Source organism: Tamandua tetradactyla, chromosome 13 (genome assembly GCF_023851605.1).
Source record: "Tamandua tetradactyla isolate mTamTet1 chromosome 13, mTamTet1.pri, whole genome shotgun sequence".
Classification (NCBI taxonomy): Eukaryota; Metazoa; Chordata; class Mammalia; order Pilosa; family Myrmecophagidae; genus Tamandua; species Tamandua tetradactyla.
In genome coordinates, this window is record NC_135339.1 from 74371646 (window position 1) to 74393427 (window position 21782).

At 44.6% G+C, this 21782-nt stretch overlaps 1 protein-coding gene across 1 annotated transcript in view; it reads left to right on the forward strand.

Moving 5' to 3' along the window:
* Positions 1–14378: 14378 nt before the first annotated feature.
* Positions 14379–21782, forward strand: part of ACSL5 (acyl-CoA synthetase long chain family member 5) — a 44915-nt gene continuing 37511 nt past the window's right edge. Inside the window, 2 exon segments of the mRNA XM_077126029.1 lie at positions 14379–14803; positions 14806–14847. Of these exon segments, the coding sequence (XP_076982144.1) occupies positions 14710–14803; positions 14806–14847 (136 nt within the window). The 5' untranslated portion in view covers positions 14379–14709.

The following is a 21782-nucleotide window of genomic DNA, read 5'->3' on the forward strand; positions in this document are numbered from 1 at the left end:
TGAATAATAGTGGTGATAGTGGACATCCTTGTCTTGTTCCTGATCTTAGGGGGAAAGTTTTCAATTTTTCCCCATTGAGGATGATATTAGCTGTGGGTTTTTCATATATTCCCTCTATCATTTTAAGGAATGTATTCCTATCTTTTGAAGTGTTTTCAGCAGGAAAGGATGTTGAATCTTGTCAAATGCCTTCTCTGCATCAATTGAGATGATCATGTGATTTTTCTGCTTTGATTTGCTGATATGGTGTATTACATTAATTGATTTTCTTATGCTGAACCATCCTTGCATACCTGGGATGAATCCTACTTGGTCATGATGTATAATTCTTTTAATGTGTTGTTGGATACGATTTGCTAGAATTTTATTGAGGATATTTGCATCTGTATTCATTAGAGAGATTGGTCTGTAGTTTTCTTTTTTTGTAATATCTTTGCCTGGTTTTGGTATGAGGGTGATGTTGGCTTCATAGAATGAATTAGGTAGTTTCCCCTCCACTTCGATTATGTTGAAGAGTTTGAGGAAAGTAGGTACTAATTCTTTCGGAATGTTTGATAGAATTCACATGTGAAGCCGTCTGGTCCTGGACTTTTCTTTTTAGGGAGCTTTTGAATAACTAATTCAATCTCTTTACTTGTGATTGGTTTGTTGAGGTCGTCTATTTCTTCTTGAGTCAAAGTTGGTTGTTCATGTCTTTCCAGGAACCCGTCCATTTCATCTAAATTGTTGTATTTATTAGCGTAAAGTTGTTCATAGTATCCTGTTATTACTTCCTTTATTTCTGTGAGGTCAGTGGTTATGTCTCCTCTTTCATTTCTAATCTTATTTATTTGCATCCTCTCTCTTCTTCTTTTTGCCAGTCTTGCTAAGGGCCCATCAATCTTGTTGATTTTCTCATAGAACCAACTTCTGGTCTTATTGATTTTCTCTATTGTTTTCATGTTTTCAATTTCATTTATTTCTGCTCTAATCTTTGTTATTTCTTTCCTTTTGCTTGCTTTGGGATTAGTTTGCTGTTCTTTCTCCAGTTCTTCCAAGTGGACAGTTAATTCCTGCATTTTTGCCTTTTCTTCTTTTCTGATAAAGGCATTTAGGGCAATAAATTTCCCCCTTAGCACTGCCTTTGCTGCGTCCCATAAGTTTTGATATGTTGTGTCTTCATTTTCATTTGCCTCTAGGTATTTACTAATTTCTCTCACCTGGAGATGTTTACTAATTTCTCTTGTAATTTCTTCCTTGACCCACTGGTTGTTTAAGAGTGTGTTGTTGAGCCTCCACGTATTTGTGAATTTTCTGGCACTCTCCCTATTATTGATTTCCAACTTCATTCCTTTATGATCCAAGAAAGTGTTGTGTATGATTTCAATCTTTTTAAATTTGTTGAGACTTGCTTTGTGACCCAGCATATGGTCTATCTTTGAGAATGATCCATGAGCACTTGAGAAAAAGGTGTATCCTGCTGTTGTGGGATGTAATGTCCTATAAATGTCTGTTAAGTCTAGCTCATTTATTGTAATATTCAAATTCTCTGTTTCTTTATTGATCCTCTGTCTAGATGTTCTGTCCATTGATGAGAGTGGGGAATTGAAGTCTCCAACTATTATGGTAGATGTGTCTATTTCCCTTTTCAGTAATTGCAGTGTATTCCTCACGTATTTTGGGGCATTCCGATTCGGTGCGTAAATATTTATGATTGTTATGTCTTCTTGTTGAATTGTTCCTTTTATTAGTAGATAGTATCCTTCTTTGTCTCTTTTAACTGTTTTACATCTGAAGTGTAATTTGTTGGATATTAGTATAGCTACTCCTGCTCTTTTCTGGTTGTTGTTTGCATGCAATATCTTTTCCCAACCTTTCACTTTCAATCTATGTTTATCTTTGGGTCTAAGATGTGTTTCCTGTAGACAGCATATAGAAGGATCCTGTTTTTTAATCCATTCTGCCAGTCTATGTCTTTTGATTGAGGAATTCAGTCCATTAACATTTAGTGTTATTACTGTTTGGGTAATACTCTCCTCTACCATTTTGCCTTTTGTATTATATATATCATATCTGACTTTCCTTCTTTCTACACTTTTCTCCATGCCTCTCTCTTCTGTCTTTTTGTATCTGACTCTAGTGCTTCCTTTAGTATTTCTTGCAGAGCTGGTCTCTTGGTCACAAATTCTCTCAGTGACTTTTTGTCTGAGAATGTTTTAATTTCTCCCTCATTTTTGAAGGACAATTTTGCTGGATATAGGAGTCTTGGCTGGCAGTTTTTCTCTTCTAGTAACTTAAATATATCATCCCACTGTCTTCTAGCTTCCATGGTTTCTGCTGAGAAATCTACACATAGTCTTATTGGGTTTCCCTTGTATGTGATGGATTGTTTTTCTCTTACTGCTTTCAAGATCCTCTCTTTCTCTTTGACCTCTGACATTCTGACTAGTAAGTGTCTTGGGGAATGCCTATTTGTGTCTAATCTCTTTGGGGTGCGCTGCACTTCTTGGATCTGTAATTTTAGGTCTTTCATAAGAGTTGGGAAATTTTCAGTGATAATTTCTTCCGTTAGTTTTTCTCCTCCTTTTCCCTTCTCTTCTCCTTCTGGGACACCCACTACACGTATATTTGTACGGTTCACATTGTCCTTGAGTTCCCTGATAACTTGTTCAAATTTTTCCATTCTTTTCCGGATAGTTTCTGTTTCTTTTTGGAATTCAGATGTTTCATCCTCCAAATCACTAATTCTATCTTCTGTGTCTTTAAATCTGTCATTGTAGGTATCCATTGTTTTTTTCCATCTTCTCTACTTTATCTTTCACTTCCATAAGTTCTGTGATTTGTTTTTTCAGTTTTTCTATTTCTTCTTTATGTTCAGCCCATGTCTTCTTCATGTCCTCCCTCAATTTATCGATTTCGTTTTTGAAGAGGTATTCCATTTCTGTTCGTATATTAAGCATTAGTTGTTTCAGCTCCTGTATCTCATTTGAACTATTGGTTTCTTCGTTTGACTGGGCCATATGTTCAATTTTCTGAGCGTGATCCGTTATCTTCTGCTGGCGTCTGGGCATTTAGTCAGATTTCCCTGGGTGTTCGACCCCACAGGTTGAAAGATTTTTCTGTGCAATCTCTGGGTTCTGTTTTTCTTATCCTGCCCAGTAGGTGGCACTCGTGGCACACGTTTGTCTACGGATTCCACCAGTGAAAGTTGCTGTGGGTCCTTTAACTCTGGAAAATTCTCGCCGTAGGGGAGGTTTGGCAACCGAAGCATCTTGGAAGAGTGCCAGCCGGCCTGGGGTTCCAAATGCGGGGAGGGTCGCCAGCCGCCGCAGCACGGGAGAGCGTCCGGCCGAATTAGCTAGTCGGCCCAGGGCGCCAAGCGTGGCGGGAGGGCGCCAGCTGTCGCAGCCCAGGAGAGTGCACTGTTCCCAGCCGGACGGGGAAGTCACGTGTTTGGAAGGGATCCCCCGGTCACTGTTCTCCGCTGTCTGGGGATTTCCGACCCAACTCTCTCAGTTGGTCTGGGGGGCCTCGCGTGGTGGGGGCACCAGCCGCCGCAGCCTAAGGGGACCGCCTGTCCAATTCTACCAGCTGGTCTGGGAAGGTGGAAGGGAGGGACTCCGGTCGCTTGCCGTCCCACCCAGGAAAGCCCGTGCCCCTTGGTGATCTCACCGGAGCTGGTTCTCCCAGATAGTCAGCCGTTCCAGGATGGGGTACGCCGTCCCTTTGATCTCCCTCGTGGCTCCGGGAGCTGCTCTGTATTATCTCCACTCCCCCAGTAGCTGTTCTGGAGGAGGAAAGGTGAGGGTGGCAAGGCTGTCGAGGCTGGTGGCGGAGGAGCCGGTGAAGGCGGAAGAGGGGAGAGGAGGGCGGGCGGGTCTGCTGCTGCGGGGTGTGGGCGCCGCGTGGCGGGCCGGCGGACAAAAGAGGGGAGAGCTATAACTTTTTAATATATATGTTATTTTTCACAAAAAAAAGAAAGAAAAAAGTTGTTTGTGATGATAAAAAAATATTTAAGCCCTCTAGCTTCCTATATTCTGGAGCAGCTAGAAGGAAAAATAAGAGAAGATCGTAAGGTAGCCCATGACAAACTCTGGGATCTGTCCTGTAACTCCTTGTTGAAGAGTGCTTTGAAATCTATTGCTTTTTTTTTTCTTTGCTTTGTATATATGTTATAGTACACAATTTTAAAAAGTTAAAAAAAAAAAAAAAAAGTCATCTGTGTTGGCCAGCAGAGGCACATAGCTTGGTTCCCAGGGTCAGAAGGGGCAGCATTTTGAGTCCTAGCCATTTCCTCGTGTCTCTGTTTCCTGAAGACACTACTGCAGAAGGACGGCTATTTCTGCCTGATGAATAGTTTCCTCAATGCTCACCAGCCTTGCTGTAAACCAGATGCAGAGCCAAATGTTCAGTATGAGGCTTCAGGTTGGAAGGCAGATGTCAGGGCTTCAGAAAAGCCTCAGCAGGATTCCAGCTGCCCTCCTTCCCCTTCTGCTTGGCCTCTGCCTCCCTTCAATTTGGCTTGGCCATGTTTAGAAGGAAAAGTGAAGGTTTGGAATGTGTCTAACTTCTCCAGGCAGAAGGTGAAAGGTGAAAAAGGGGTTTGACCTACAAAGCACGGAGTGACTGAGCCTCTAATGGCCTTAAGTAAGAGGAAGAGGGAGAGACAGATGGCTGTCGCTCCCTTCCATGTCATGAGGAGTTTGGGGAAAGGTTGATCAACCTTAGTCTTCACTGAATCAAAAAAGGTGGGATCTGAGCCTCAGCTTTCTTATCTATGAAATGGGGAAATGGCTGACCTTTTCAGCATCTTACCTTAAAATCCAAGGACTCTAGTGAACTCATACCTAAGCAAGTATTCTTGGGTGTCATGCTGAGTGATGGCAGCAAGTTTCTTTCCAGGTCTTGCTCACAAGTTCCTAGAGAGAACATTCCTGAAGCCTTAGCACACCTTGTTCTAACTACCTCAGAAACAAAACAAGGAAATGTGGCCTGAGAAATGAAGGCACAATTAATTACCTGTGCCTATTCGGAACTGAATCATAAATTGTGTTCTAAGCTCTTGAAAATAGCTGTGATGTAGTCTCTGAATATGAGGCTTCTAGTCAGCAAATGTTTGCAGAGCCATAGAAAAGTGGGGTCAAGTTTGAACTTGTATAAAAGGGGGGGATCATGTGTCTTTGGCTTATAACAAAGCAAATTCCTTGAGATTCAAAAGCCACTTCTTTTGTCTTCACATGCACTTCTACTAAAAGATCAAGGATGGACAGTGGCCTTGGCTCACAGAGGGTTCTGATCTTATTTTTAAAAAGGTTTGTGCAAGGAGACGAGAATACCTCCCTCACAGCGGTCTTCTCCCATCTCCTGTGCACTCCAACCATCCGATTTTTACCCAGTGCTGCTGAAATAGATTCTTCCTCCAGACTGTGATATGGGGCTCTATTCCCTCCTATTTCTTCAAGGAATTGACCTTTAACACTTGACCAGTTACTTTTGAAAATCTGGGGCTTCCACTCAATAGTTTCATGGGGTTTTTTCTGCCAACAAATATCATCAAAAGTTCAGTGGGTTAGTCTGGCCTTAATGCCAGATTCTTGACTGAATATTTATTTTGTGGTCTCTGATCGTGCCTCCCAGATACCGGTCCCCTTCCCTGAAAGCCTTAGCAGGAAAACTTCCAGAAGGTGGTGGGGAAAAGGGGCAGCTGCCTGTTGCTGGTACTCAGTCATCAAAGATAATTAATGATCAAAGATAATTTACTTCCTAACTTAACTTGCCCTAAAAGTTTAGGTTTTCCAAGAACACTCTGTTGTCACAGGGCCCCAAGTGCTTGAGCAGATAAAAAATGTGCTCTTGCCTAATATACCTCCCTCTGGTGGTGACATGCTTCTGATCTACCCACTTCTATCTGTGCCAACCAAGAGTCTGTGCAGCTGGGCTTGGTGTCCGGACAGCTTCTCTGGAGTAGACAGGCTCCTAAAGTGAGGCTGGTTGTCCTTCTGACTCCTGCACTCCTTCAGCTTTTTGTCTGGAAAGACCAGAATCCCTCCCACTTCCTGGCATTTCCTCTCTGCTCACATGACCGGGTCCCAACTAGCTCGCTGACTAGTCGGAGGCAGGCCCTCAGTGCAGCTCTCCCCAGGCTCCGAGCCCAGGGAACCAAGGCTGCAAAGCAGATGGTCGTGTCCTTAAAGGCCAGGGGGGTGGGGTGGAGCATCTCCCCCCCCAAAAAAAATATCAATGTTCCTGTCTATGGCAGGGAAATGCCTCCTGAGGGAGGCACTGACAGAATGATTGGAAGCACAGGTGTGGGAATGAGATGTTAGTTGGCTTGGATAAATTATGTATCCTCTGAGCCCAGATGTCCTCATTTGTACCTTATGTAGGGCTGAAATAAAGTGATTGATGTAGAGCACACAGCATGGTGCTTGGCATGCATGTATGTAACAACACTTATTGATTCAATGAACGGTGGCTGTACTGAGTCAAATAGTGTCTCCCCCAAAACTTATGTCCTCCTGGCACCTCAGTTTGTGATCTTATTTGGAAAGAGGTCTTTGAAGGTGTCATAAGATAAGACAAAGTCATATTGGCTCAAGGGGACCCTAAATCCAATGACTGGTGTCCCTACAAGAAGACCATGTTGAAGACATAGAGAGACACACAGAGAGAGCACCATGCACAGAGACAGAGATTGGGGTGATGGGTCTACAAGACAAGGAGCACCAAGGACTGCCAACAACCAGCAGAAGCCGGGAGAGCGGTATGGAACAGATACTCCCTCAGCACCTCCAGAAGGAACCAGCCCTGCCAACACCTTCATTTCAGATTTCTGACCTCTAAAAGTATGAGAGAACACATTGTTCTTGTTTTAAGCCAACCAGTTTGTGGTCATTCATTGTGGAAGCTTTAGGAAACTAATGCGGTCACAGTTTTATTATAAGGGATCATTGCTTCAGTCAAAAGCATCAGATCATCAAATCTGTTGGGCGGATGCTATATGAACCCAAAGGAGCAAACTGCTGCCACTATAGAAACCAGAGGAAGAAGTGAAGGACATCGCAGTCTTGAAGTTCATCTTGAAATGGTTGCAACATGTTCATGACTAACACTGAGTAAAGCCACCTCTTGCTCCATAGGCATTGAGGCAAAGGACCTTTTCTCTAAATCATCACTATCCCCATAATATACAAAGTGAGCCACATAGATGATGTAAAATTTCCTAGCAGACACACTTAAAAGAAGAAAAGGAACAGGCAAGATTACTTTTAATAATATTTTTATTTAGCCTGATACATCTTAAATATCTTTTCAACATGTAATCAATATGTTTTAAATTGAGACTTTATTTTCTTCATGCTGAGTCTTCAAAGTCTTTATACTTAAAACACGTGGCTAATGGCAGTAGCATCACAAAGCACAGCCTAAATATTCGCTTTGAACTACCCTTCTAGCCTGGTTAGGAGATGACAGTGTTTCCTATGGGGCTGTAGAAAGTTCTGGGAATTTGGTGACACCTCTCTCAGGGAACTCTACCTTTCAAATCTGACTCTTAAATGCCCTTTGGAAGCTCTTGCTATAAAGGAATGAGTTAGCTAAGTCACTGTGTCTCAACCTTGTTTACTTAAGGACACTCAGTGAGAAGGATAGTATTTATTTGGCCCACTCAACCCCTAGATGAGGTTGTGCATGCACATCCTGGTCACCTCCAGGGTGAGGGAATCAGTATCTCCTGGCCAACCAGTGTACCATGGTTCACAAGTTGGGAAGCTCTGAAGTTTCAAGGTCTGTAGTTTCAAGGCAATTTGCATTGTGTGCATTGTTTGGAGCAGAGTTTGTTTGGGGAGGGGGTTGTATTTTCTTCCCAGATTGCAATTTTTGCAAACCCCACTTACGTCAACCAAGTGCTCACGCTTAAGTAACATTTCCTTCCCACAAAGAATAAGCAATGTGGCCTCAACAGTATGGGTATCCAACCTACTGCTGTCAGTGACCTGAGCTGAGAGAAATGAGCTGCTGTAAGCACTAAGCTCTGGGGTCAGCTTCTCCCTCATGCTTTGTGAAAGCTCCGTGGTGGAAGGCTGAGAGTAGGACCCCAAATGGAGCTGTGGTAAATCATGGCACAGCAAATAAGCAGAAAGAGGGGTAGGGAAGAGGGTTTGCACAAGGGTGTGTGGTTGAGTGAAGCAAGCTTTTGTATCGGAAATGAGCCCTGCAGCAGGGAGAATGGGCACATGGATGGGAGACTGTTCTACAGAGAAGGAAGGATTGATATTGCGCTGCCCTTGCCATCAGGGCCAAGTGGCTGACATTGTAACCTGGTTTCTCTAGGGCATTGATTCTTAATTTTCTCTGGGAGGCCAATGAAAGTTCCCAAGAGAAATATATATATATAAAGACAGGGTTGTAAAGTTTTAATAGAATGGATGGCACTCAACCATGGATCTGGGCTTGGGCTCTGGCTTCAAGCTGCCTGAGCTCAAATTCTGACTCTATGATTCTGCCAATGATTAGCCTTGTACATTGGACAAGTTTCTCCACCACTCTTAGCCTTTCCTCTTCTGTAAAATAGTAATAATAACTTCTATTGCTGTAAGATTAAGTGAGATATTAGTACAGTGCCAGCCACATAAGTTTTTAATCATACTTTCTATCATGGTCATCCAGAAAACTTACAGAAAGGATCTGGCATGAGAACCTTAGACAGCTGACCTGGAAGGTGTACTTTGAGTGTCATTAGCCTTTGGAAATATCAGATACCCAGGGGAAGGGTGTTTATGGAATTATGGCACCCTGATTAAAAGAGAGTTGAAGGAACTTTGCCCCTTCTTTTTCACATCTCAGTTGAACGGTAAACTTCAAAGTCAGCACTGCCATGTGGGCAGCTAAAGGTCAGTCCACCACAGCTTTATTTTTGCCCACTTCTTGGAGCCTGTGCCCTAAGATCCTGCCATCACATCTCCGCCCTGTTATCCAACTAACTCTAGGTAGTGACATTGGGTCTCCTTTTTTTTCTGACTCATGGTAACTGAGTTGATCTAAGTAGATGTAGCCTATGGCTCTGGCACTCGGCTCTTTCCTTACTTCTAGAGACTGGGATTAGCAGTCCAAGCAGCCTAAGATCCCTCCAAAATAAGTGTGTCCCATTCCCCACAGGTCTTAGCTATCCAGATATCTTGTGCTTTCCCTTGCTCTCTTCATCCCCACCTTTCTTCTTTGCTCTTCCTCAAAATGCTTACAGTGAGTACTGTTTAGTGCTATTTCCATAATCCAAATCCACTGAAACATGCTGAGGGAGAGGGGTCCCAGTTTTAAGATAAATCCTCTGGATTCAGAGAGCAGAGGTTTTATTAAAAGGAAAAATTCAACTTTCCTTTCAAAGCACTTCATTAGGTTCAACGATGTCTGGAATTTGGAAATATCCCTTAAGACCTTTAAATAACACTTGGCACCTTGCCTGATTCTCCTACCCTGAGTGTCCTCCCCACTCCCTCCAAATCTACTTTGCAACCAACTGTGCTCTCTACAAAGGGCTGCTTTATAGGGATAAGCTGCAAGCCACCTGAATTTGCAAAATAGCCTGAAATAATTAAATAATGTTTGGCCCTATCACCACCAGGATCACCCCATTAGCAAGCTAAGGGATCATAGCAAGGTTAATTAACTTCTCCAAGCTTCCATCTGCTCATATGTACAAATCATAACCACCTTGCAAGTTTATCAAGGGGTTTGAATTAAATACTTGTCACGGGGCCTGTCACCAGCAACCATTTTGGAAGTTGAAGAGATTGTCCCCATTTATACTATACAGGTCTCAGAGATGGTCTTGAAGATGATTTGTAAACTGAGAAGTGGTATATGATTGAATGTACAGTGGGGCTCCTTATAATGTCTGTCTGTTCCAGTTTGTAAAAACAGAGGTGAAAACCTGATTTCCTGCTTCTGAAGAGCCACCAGGCCCCCATCATAACAGGTATCCTGGCTATTTCCAGGCTAGGCAACAAAGTCCTGGAATGTTTGGCCTCTGGTCTTCTAGAACCGTGGTATATTAAATGTGTGGTTTCTTTGTGCCCTAGGAAAGGAAAGGAGGGTGTATACATGAGGAGATCATAGCAGCATATGTGTGTGAGCATTTCAGAATTGTGGCTGCTCATCTCACCCACAAATGATATTAAAAATGAAGGTTTGCAATTTTTAGGGCCTGCAGGGTGCCCGAAGAATCTCTGCCTTTATATTGGATTCTAAATGTTCCAGGCTGGGGGCTTTGGGGAGGGAAGAGTGGAGAACATTGCAAAGAAAACTTATCTGATACATGTTTGTTTGTTTAAAGAGAGATGCTCTTAAGAGACAAGCTCCAAATAAACAATAATTTATCAAGAGATGATATGGCCTACTAGGGTACTGGAGACCTGTGTTCTGTACTTACCTCTTCCACTAAAAAGATGTAGCACCTTAGCCAGCTGCTTCACCTTTTGGAGTCTTAGGTACACTCAAGTATAAAATGAAAGGAGTTGGAGCAGCTGATGTTCCTCAAAAAAACACACTCATTCCAACATGGGCAGTATAAGTTCTATGTTCAGAAGCTTTGACATATGTAAAGGAGCAGTGGGATGGCATGACAATACCTCCTGCAGTTGCCAAAACTCTACACTGGGAATTGGCCTTCAGGCTTGTCTTGAGTAACTCCACTCACCAAGAGCACGTGATGAGGTCTATACTGTGTCAAGTTATACTCCAAGCTGCAGAGTCACCATAGTCAAGACTATCCAAAACCCAATTCCTTTTGACATTTCAGTAACTGAACTCACTGAAGGCAGGTTGGCTGTTCAGAGCACTGGTTCTTCTAGTGTGGTCCAAGGGTGGTCCTCAGACCAGCAGGATTTGCATGATTTAGAAATGCAGATTATCAGACCCCACCCCAGGCTTACTGAGTCAGATCCTCTGGGGGGGGTCATGATGCCTACTGAAATTTGGGAACCACTGGCTTGACGCATCTCACTCTCTGAACAGTGTGGTGTCAGGAAGTGTTCATAGGTTGCCACTTAGCACAATTTAGCACTAGCCCAACCAAGTGGTACTCAAGACCCCAGCTCCCATTGGATTGTATCTCCTTTGGTCCCTTAGGAGCCCTTTACTTTCAGCTACTAACACAGGACTAAGACAAGAAGTGACCTTAAAGAGTTAATGCACCCAAGGACCTGGAGGAGAATCTGGCCAAAACAGACCTCTGTGCTAATAGTGTAGCCACTCCCCACGGGAGTCAGTAGGAAGTAGAATTGGCCTCTCATGCTGACATTGGCTGTCTGACCAAATATAGTAAGAAGAAATCTAATGTGGCATTTCCACGAAGTTCTGCAGGCCTGCTACACAATAAGAGTTTAGATATCTAAGGTCTGTGAGTGGTTAAACGCATGCTAATCTCCAAGGCAGCAGGACAGAGGGGCAAAGGCACTGCAAAGCCCGTCAGTGGCCCTGGGTCAGTTCGTGGCTTGATTAACTGGTTGTTTCATTCCAGGTGAGTTCCTTTTCCTGAAAAGGTATCATTGGCCTTCCCTGTAAAATAAATGTTGACAAGATCTGTGGGGCCTCTTTCATCTGTTTTTGTTTAACAATGATGGCTTGCAGTTTTAAAAATTTTTGTCCTGGCATTGGAATTGAGAATGGCAACTGGTGACTTCAAAATGGAAAGAGAGCGGGATAGGCCGAACAGCGGTGCACTAGCAGCTTCTTCAAGAGCCTTGCTAACAAGCTGCAGGTGGTGCAGTCGTGACTGCCATTCTCCAACCTGATTCGGAAACCCAGTTAGGCTTGTGCCTCAGTCTAGACTCTAGATTCTAGAGTGATTTTGTTTGTTTGGCTGTCTTGGAGACATTCTAATTCTGGAGGGGTTACTGGCCCCTTCTAGAAAAAGGCTGGTTTCTAAATGCAGACAACTGCTTAGTGAAGCTGAAGTCGCAGCTTGAGCCAGTTAGAGTGGCTTCTCATTTTTCTCTCTCCCTAAACTTAAGGAGTACTTCTTTTTCCCTCCTGTTTTCTGGACCTACCTCTTCCTATCACAATCTCAAGGATTACATGAAAAGAACAGATCCAAAACCCTGCCTGCCCCCATTCATTCTCCCAAGTATGGGCTTTATAAAAGCTTTCTCTTATTAAGTATTAGCTTTCTGAGCTGAGGGCTGGCCTGCTCTCTCTCTCTCTCTCTCTCTGATTCTCTCTCCCCCTCTTTGGACCCATTGCATAACAGTCTCTTGTTTTAACCTTTTGCCAGTTCTTTACTTCTCATTGTTGGAAGTTACTATAGGGTTTGGACAGGCAACGTCTACCTTTGAACCTCTATTACAACAGGTTTGAAAGTTCAGAGGAACTTTTTTGCCACTCTTGAAACAGCACACCTTGGCTCCAGTGTGGCTCCAGCCCAGCAGCTGTGGAAAGGGTAGGGGAGCCCAAATGTGGTGCTGAACCGTACAGCCAGCTGCGAGGAGCTCATTTCCCGGGCCCAGGAGGAGAGCGTATTCTTCTGAGGTAAGTCGCAGCACCTGCTCTCTATTTTATATATTTATGGGAAAATGAAACGGGTCAGTTTAGGGGAAGAATGTGAAACCTGTGTCGATTCTCAGCTTAAGGCTCTATCACAATGTGAAGTTACTTTTGGGCAAGTGGTAATCCCAGCTGGGACTTGTGTGGGAGGCAAAAAAAAAAAAAGTTGAAACAGGAGTAGAGGCATCTGAGCTTTCTGAATTGCAGATGATTGGATTGGAAAAGGAAGTTAACTCCTCTAAATGTAGCTGAAATAGATTGAATGACACAGCCCGGATGCATCGACATCTGGATCTCTTTCACCCACCATTTAGAAATTTCAGTATGGGCTTGATGAGAAGGCTCCTGATGGCAGCTGTTCCCATCTGGAAGGGAGGAGGGGAAGGGGATCCTTAGCGAACATTCTTGCAGGTGCTTGGGGCTATGTTGTTTGTGTTACCTCCTCAGCTCTCCACCACCTGTAAGGTAGATGATATCATTCACACATCACAGATGGATAATGCAGCTCTAGGCTTTTAAATAGATAGCATGGCCTCATGGTTCAGTGGTAGAATGCTCCCCTTCCATGCAGGAGACCCAGCTTCCATTCCCAGACCAAGCACTCCACACCCCCCCCCCCCCCAAAAAATAAATAGATAGCATGGCCTGGGCTCATATCCCAGAGGTAGTATTGCTAGTATTTGAATCCCAAACCATCTATCTCTACAGCCTGCTCCATTACACAATATTCTTGTGTGTTGCCAAAACTTTCCCTTATTCCCTCAAAGCTTTGGGGTGTCACTCATGTGCACCTGGGATTGGATAGGACTGGCGCTCTGCTGGAATTTTAGGATGACCCTTCCGAACATGAGCAATCTTGGAGAAAACCAGTAAAATAAAATAAAGACTCCACTTCGCCTGGCCCTGAACATCTGATTAGTAAAGGACCCAGCAGTTAGAGAGTGGCTGTGACCTGACACTCCTCCTGCCTCCTCCACTTTCCTGTGAAGGAAGTTGCTCTTTGGGGAGCTGAGCTCCTGAAACCAAGCAAAAGCCAAGTTTCCTCTGGCCAAGAGATGACCCAGAAGACTGAAGCCAGTTGGCTTTCCTTCTTCCCATCCTGTGTCTTTCTCCCATGTCCCAAGAGGGCTCCCGGGAGGCTGAGGACCAGCTCCACTGTTCTCCAAGATCATGACACAGCTTACTGTGGCTTTTTAGTTGTGGGCTTTGGGGACCTCCTCTCTGTAGGGACAATGAATGCCAAAGGAGCTGTCATGAGGAATGGGGCCCATGCTGAGCTGACCATGTGTCTTCTTAAAGTGACCCAGAAAAGTGTTACTTCGTTTTGGTGTCTCTATGGGGAATGGGGGGGTTGGTTGTTGGTGACAAGAGAACTTGTTTCTGCTCCAAATCTGAGTCTGGACACTAGCGGCCCTCCGTGGTCCCCAGGTGTAGATGAATCAAATGATTGTAACTGTGAGTCCTAGTAACATTGGGGGCTGGGGACTGGTAAGGTGCGTGGCAGAATGTATTTTAAATGTAATTTTTGCGGTGTGAAAAGGATGAGTTGATGTATCGGAGGTAAACAGTGTCGGTCAGCTTAATGATGCTCTGTCACTGACATTTTTGACTTTGCCTTTTACTTGGTCGTCTGTGTCAGAGCTGCTTTGGGTTTTGCTCTGGTGTTAGAGAGGGGGTTGGCTGCTGGAGCAGAACAGGACAGGGGTGCGGGGTTCCCAAGCGGTGCTGGGCTCGGCCAGCTTCAGGGTGTCACACCCACTCTGGGCAGATCTGACGGCTGCAGTAGCCTCTGGCTGGACTTTCCTGTCCCAGAGCACCCAGCAGGGAGCAGTATAGCCCTCGGCTCTCTGACACCCATGATCTGAGAGCGGCACTCCAAGCCACTTGCACAGTTTTAGTTTTTGGCTTGGTTTTGAGGTAGTCAGGCAAAGAAGGAGAGGGGGAGTGGTGTTGATGCAATCTGACTTTTGTTTCAGGCCTTAGGGGCTGGGGTTAAAAGCTTTGAAAACAAGCCAGGGTAGCTTAGCTTTGCAGCTTCTCTCCTGGGCTGAACACTTCCACTTTCAGTTGAGAAAGAAAAACCAGGAAGTGAAGTCCGTCCCTCCGAGAGCACGAGAGCCCAGCCATGGACTGACTGGGGACAGGTCAGGGCAAAGCAGAACGAGAGACCTCTGAGCTGGAACTGCCTGCTGCATGGGTGCTCTGAGGCCACCCCATCCTGGGAGAAACAGGGAGGGAGCCAAGCGGGACACAGACTTGTGCACCAGGAATAACACAGAGCCAGGAGGCATCACCCTCTGGAAGCACCAAGGGATGTTGCCCCGTCACAGGGTAAGGGAACCATCTAGAGGGGGTTATATAGCAAGGGGTCTTATGAGGGGGAGCACTGGGAAGGGACTCCAGGATTGGGGCTTGGTGTCTTCGGGGATCTCAAACCTTTTTGGTGGTCGGAAAGGTAGATTTGAATCTACAATCCCAAATTGCTATTCTATAACAGAGGCAGAGTCTTTAAAAAAGACTCACTTAGTAAGATGAAGTCATTGCTTTTGCTTTATTCCTTCCTGCATATCCTAGTATGGAGTTTCTTGGTGGTGGCCCTTCTAATTGATAAGTATTTGAGATGACCTTAGACTATGTCTTGGAAAAGGCACAGTAAGAGATCTTGCAGGAACCAGAGAAGGAACAAAAACCTAAATAAAACAAGAGTCACAAATGCAAATGCTTATACGACAGGTAGGTAAGTTAAATGATAAAGAAGATGTGAAATACGATGCGGGTGTTGGTGACTCTGCGAAGATGCAATACAGGCATATTCCAATGGAATGCACTCATATTTAATTTTAAAAAAATTTTGTCCAGCCCAAACAGAATGTTTCAGCCAGGCATTTGACTAGGCCCTAATCTAAAACACTCTTCTCTCCCAGACGTGTACACACACACATACACACACACAATAATATCAGTGTATCATTGGGTATCTAAAGGCAAAAGATGAAGTTGGGGGGGGTGGAGAACAGGGAGGTGGGAGGTCCGGAGAAGGTAGAGAACTATGAATGGAGAGAGAGAAGAGGAAACCAATTAAACAACGGAGAATAGTAGGTCCTCTCACATTTCATCCACACACTCCTATGAGGCAGATGGTTTTACCTTAGAGAGGTTAAGCAACTTTTCCAAGGTCACAAAGCAAGCAAGTTATCAAACTGGAGGTGACACTGCAGTGTGTCTGATGTAAACACCCATGCTCCAGCCACTCACTTGTCAGCTTACTTGACATTTCCTGGAAAATGTAACTTCTAGAATATTTTCCATGTATGGCGACTGGAGCAGGTATGGAGTACACACATTTACTACATATTTTTCAGGTTAACGTTTTCCTAGAACTGGAATTATGGCAAGCTACATTCAGCGCACATTTTCTAGGGGCAGCACATGCTTAGTGTATATGGGGCTGATGTTCAAAATAGACCTATAAAGTACGTTCCCTGTTTTATAGATGAGGAAGCCAAAGCTTAGAAATAAAGAGCTGGGCACACTGTGAACAGGTTGGAGTAGGAATTTAAACTCTAGCTCATCCAGCTCCAAAGGCCAGCTGCCTCATTTCTGGTGATTATAATTTAGGATAAAGGCCAAAGAATTAGAAACGGGAAATCTCTCTCTCTTGAAACCCTCCCACCCCCAGGCAGGTGAATTCCCAAGCCAGGCTTTGGTAATTCGAAGCTTCTGCTCCCGTCTCGCGTGCTCAGTGAGCAGCTATGCTGACCCCCGGGTGGGGTGCGGCATCCCGCGAGTGTAATGTCCCCCACAGCCGTGAGTTGTGCCATCATGGCCTCACCCTGCTCAGCTGCAAACACACCTAGATCTAATTCCCCTTGCATGGCTGAGCATCCCAAGGTCCGAAGGAGTCTCACACACTCTCTTCTCCTCAGTGCAATGCCTGGTACCTAAGAGGCTCTTAATGCATGTTGATGAAATAAATGCACAATGAATAGGGAGTTTGCATGGTCAAACAGCCCATGTCCTGCTGTGGCCAGGCTATGGCATCAGCCCTCTTGGAGGGAGCCAGTAGTAGATCTCTGAGTCATCATGGGTCATTCCAGTCTGAGAGTTGCAAGCTTGTGAGTAGCTTGGAGCTGGCCCAGAGTTCTGAGAAGGACCCCTACCTAAAAATCCTCTGTTTAAATAGAAATGAGGAGTAAAGACCCTCGCAGGTTAGTTGAAGGCAGTTATATTGTAAAGACCAAGATCATCTCTTCTCTTTTTGGAAGACTCATAATAGAACATCGGATATTAACAAGGAATTGAAAGTTAGAGTAAATGGAAGAGGGAAAGGGGGCTTGTTTCTCCTGAGATCATCCCATATGTCTGGCAGTGTACTGGAAGTTCTAGACAAGGTATCCTTTTTAAGAAGGGGTCATTTTTCTGCCCCTACTTAAGGAAAACTCATGTTTGGTGACATTAAGTAGTTTGTCTTCAGGGCTGCATGCTGGGTAAGCGGTGGAGCTGAGTACAACCAGAGTTGCTCTAGTATCCAGAGAGGCAACGGCCTAGAAGTCTTGGCCCTGGAAATAAGACTATTGTCAATCAAGCTTATTGCACTATGAATCCATGACCTGACACCCCACTATTGGCCAGACCAGGTAGTGTGAAGGCTGGTGCTGCAGCGAGCTGAGGCAGGGAGACCTCTTTCACAACTTCTTGCACCATCCTCCCCTAATCCTGGCATGGGTGACGGGACACCTAGCACTTTGTCCAGCCTATCTTTTTACAGTTTCTCTTATCAAATCCAGTGGACTTCTGATATGAATTCTCCTTACCTCAGTTCTCTCAGAATTCACTTGGACTCCAGTAGGCCTGGGATTACCTTTTTTTTTTTTAACTTTTTTTTAATTATATAATATAACATATATCCATGTTATATGGAAAAAGCAATAGTTTTCAAAGCACTCTTCAACAAGTTGTTACAGGTCAGATCCCAGAGTTTGTCATGAGCTACCATATAATTGTTTCAGATTTTTCCTTCTAGCTGCTCCAGAATATAGGAGACTAGAAGAGATAAATATTTTTTTATCATCACAACCAACTTTTTTTCTTCTTTGTAAAAAATAACATATATACAAAAAAACAATACATTTCAAGTACAGCACAACAATTGTAGAACGAATTTCAGAGTTTAGTATGGGTTACAATTCCACAATTTTAGGTTTTTACTTCTAGCTGCTGTAAGATACCGGAGACTAAAAGAAATATTCATTTAATGATTCAGCAATCATATTTGCTTGTTAAACCCGACCTTCTCTGTATAACTCCACCATCACCTTTGGTCTTTCTCCCATGCTTTAGGGGTATTTGGGCTATGGCCATTCTAACTTTTTCATGTTGGAAGGGGCTGTCAATAATATGGGGTAGGGAGATGGAACTAGCTGGTGTTCTGGAGAGGCTGGGCCCTCTAGGTTTCAGGACTTATCTGGTCCCGGGACTGGGATTCCCCTTTGGGATGTTTATGGAGACAAGGTTTTCCTCAGGGTAGGGCTGCTAGATTGGGATTTGTTTGAAACGTGGTGATGGTTCAATCATGGCGATTGATACGTCAACCTGAGCTCCCGTGCGATTTGTCACAGCCTGTCAGCACCCTATGGGTGGCTCAACAACGATCCTATGTGTGTCTTCATGGGAATGTGCCTTAATAAGGGTTTTCCTTTTAAACGCCACTCAGCTCAGCAAGTCAAGGTCTGCCCCCCCCCCCCCCCCCAAGGCTCCCTGGCATTTGTAAACTGAAATGATTTCCAGGGCCCAGACCATGCCTCATTCATCCTTCTTTTGGTCATTTTCTGCTTTTCCATTTCAACTGAAGACGGCCCGCCACCTCTATCAGAATCCCTCTTGGCCATCTCCCTCCCCAAAGGTCACAGTCATTCCACTTCACTGTCTCTTGTCACATCCTCACTCTCACCCATATCTGGACTTCATCCCTTCTGCTAGGTCATCCAACCCACATTCGCTGGAGGTCCCAGCGCTCCCCCAAACTACCTCCACCCACTCGCAGCCACACTGGCCTCTCCGTTCTACACACTCATTAGCTTGTCCCTCACAGCCAATCATTAACTTCCTACTGTTAGATGGACCCGTATGTCCCCCAGAGCGCAGAAACTATGTCTTCTAGGTGTTTATCCCTCAGTACATGGCACAGAGCTTGCCTCAGTGACTGTGAGAATCTTCCAGAATAAATTAGAAGTGCAAAGTGTAAAGTAGTATCCCCGGTCATACACACTTCTCCAGTCCACAGATGCACCCGTGGAGCACTTGCCTCACAGTATTGTGACCACCTGGGGAATTGGTTTTATCATCCCCCTACTGGACCGTGAACCAGCTCTAATATGTTTTCCCCATGCTGAACACACTGCCTGACCACAAAGTAGGTACTCACATATTCGAGCACATGCAGAACTGGTGAGCTTTGACCTTACTCAGGTCAGGCTGCTTAGTGTTGCCCTTCTCGTGGTGCAAAGCCTCCGGCTATGGCATCTCTGACGGGGGTGCCCAGCCGACTCTGTCCCCCTCCATGGGGAGCGTGCGCCTGCCCCTCGTGGAAGTGAATTCACAGCCTATTGCCTTAAACGGACTCACCTTCCTAGTTGCCTTTCTCTGATCTTTTGCCAGTGGTGAGCAAAAGAAAAAGGTCACTCATTCACATTTAGTGAGCTTCCATCTCTTGGGCAGTGGGTGAGCTACATAGAATCTGAAGGTGAGACAGGTACAGCCAATGGTTGCTCACGGCCCAGGCCTGTGGTCACAGAGAAGTCTCCCTGAGACCCAAACCTGCCACTCGGTAGATTTTTTTCCAGCAGCTCTGAGTTGCCCCTGGAGAGCTAATCCTACTTAATTTCATACAACCCTCTGGGTTCTGGTTCCAGTAGGCTTTCCTATGCTATTTGGTACCCCCCACCCCCACCCCAGCAAAGACGTTGATGGATGCACACTGGAAGCCCTGACCACTCACCTGTTGTATGCCTGCTTGTGGGCCAGGGCCTCAGAGCCTCACAAGCTCGAGCTGTTGGGGAGGGGCAGGAGGAGCCCATGGATGGGAGGAGAGAGATGCAGGGGCTTAGCATCAATTTTTTTTTTTAATTTAAATACACAAAGGGAATCTTTTCATGTTGTGGGAATTACTACTTAGTTACCTGCTAGTATTTTTTTTTTTTGATTTTTAATTTTGAAATATTTTCAAACTTACAGGCCGTTGTCAAAATAATACAAACCCTGTACAGAAGAACTCCAACGTTAACTGCCACCACCACCACCCCCGCTGGGACACCCAGATCCACCAACTCTAACATATTGCCACCCCTGCCACGCATTCCATCCATCCATTCATCATCCATCCCTCCATCCATCCATCCATCCATCTGTCTGAACACTTGAGAGCAGGCTACATATATCCCACTCCTTGAATATGCAATTCCCCCATGGACATTTCCTCCAAACAAGGACACCCACCCATGCAATCACCTTAAATGCAGTTTACAAATTCAAGGCATTTACCATTGATATAAAGCTTACATTCTCTATTCCATATTTTTTTCTTATGTCCTAATAATGTCCTTTTGAGCTTTTTCTCCCCCATTCCTAGATCCTCCTGCTGGGATTTCAGTACAGCTTCCCACTGGCAAGGCTTTGCTCCCTGCTCTGTCTCATCAGCCCAGGGACCTCTCTTTGGCTTCAAAGCACACTAGTGCCAAGTCGTGGATAAGGAGAGCAAGCCTGTGTGGTGACAGGGTCCCGCTTGGGAGAGGACGCTAATGTGAGACAGTGGCCTGAGCACAGAGTGGGGGTAAGCGGCTAGAAACTTATCAGCAATCTCAGAGGAACTTCCACCAGCTAAGATCTCTCTCCCTCAACTATTTACAGTAAATGTCGAAAGATGCACTTTGGGCACCCTTTTGGCCCCATGACTCAGACTTCACCTTTGGTTTGGTTTCTTATCTGCCAGAGAAATGAATGAAAAAAGTTTCCACCCCCAGAGCTGCCGTGCGGGTTGGATTGCTAGGTGGCTGAGAAGCTATTGCACACATCCTGTGTGCTTGAAAAAGCCTGTGTCAGATGTGGTCGTGATGGTGGCAGAGCTGCGCTTTTAGAAACAGAGCTGCGGTGTGAGACTTTCTCAGTTAGCTGTCTGGGTCAGTGGTAACATAATATGGACTTGTTCACACACACATACACACTATAATAGCACACATGTTTCAGATTAAACTACACACACCCTCAAGTGTTACCCTCTCAGTGTGCCCCACTCTAATCCCCCTAATTAAAACTCAGCCCCTGCCCTTCTCCCAGGCCTCTGTATTTTTTGTTTCATGGTAATCTCTAGAAATTTAGAAATTTTTCAGGTTTATTATCAAGCTCCCCAAGAGAATATAGAAACACGAAGATAGAGTTTTCACTGCTGTATCCCCAGCATCTGGGGATTCACAGGGAGTCCTTTAATATTTTTTAACTGAATGATGCAATAACCAAAACTTTTTGGAAAATCCATTCTAATTTCTCCTCTTCCATCTTACTTGCCTATGAAGATTATCCTTTTAGAAATGCCAATGTATATATGATTTAACACAGTTGAAACCATTATGGGCACACTGTTTGCCAGTCTTTTTTTTTTTTTTTTTTTTTACCTACTGAGCAACATACCAGAGAGCTCTTTCCATAGTGGCACATCAAGCTCTACTTAGAGCTTGGAAATACCTGCCGAGAGAGTTGCATTGTATAGAAGTCATTTGTTTTATTACTCTCCTATCAAGGAAAGCTTTTCCTGGCCTCTTGCTTGTTCAATAATCTACAATGATCCTATAGTGTGTCAGGTATAGTTATAAACACTTTACACGGTGACAGCTTTATGAGGAGATATGATTGTGGGCATTTTACAGTTGAGAAACCAACAATCTGTCCCAGTAATCTGTCCTGGGATCACAGAGAGAATGACCAGCGTGTCTGAGCCTCGGCTTTCAGAGTCCACATTCTTAACCAGTACTTTATACCTTTTACTATGAACCTTATTGCACTGATATCTTTCTACAGGATCAATTGTCGATAGAATTGCTAGGTCAAAGGGCGTGCATTTTAAGTTGTAGCCACATCTTTAGGGAAACTGCACTGGATTTACATTTCCCCGATATCAAACGAGAGCACACAGGGCGTCTTGTACTTTTGGATCATTGCTAATCTAATGGGTGGGGCAAAGGCATTTCATTTACATTTACTTTTTTTTTTTTTTT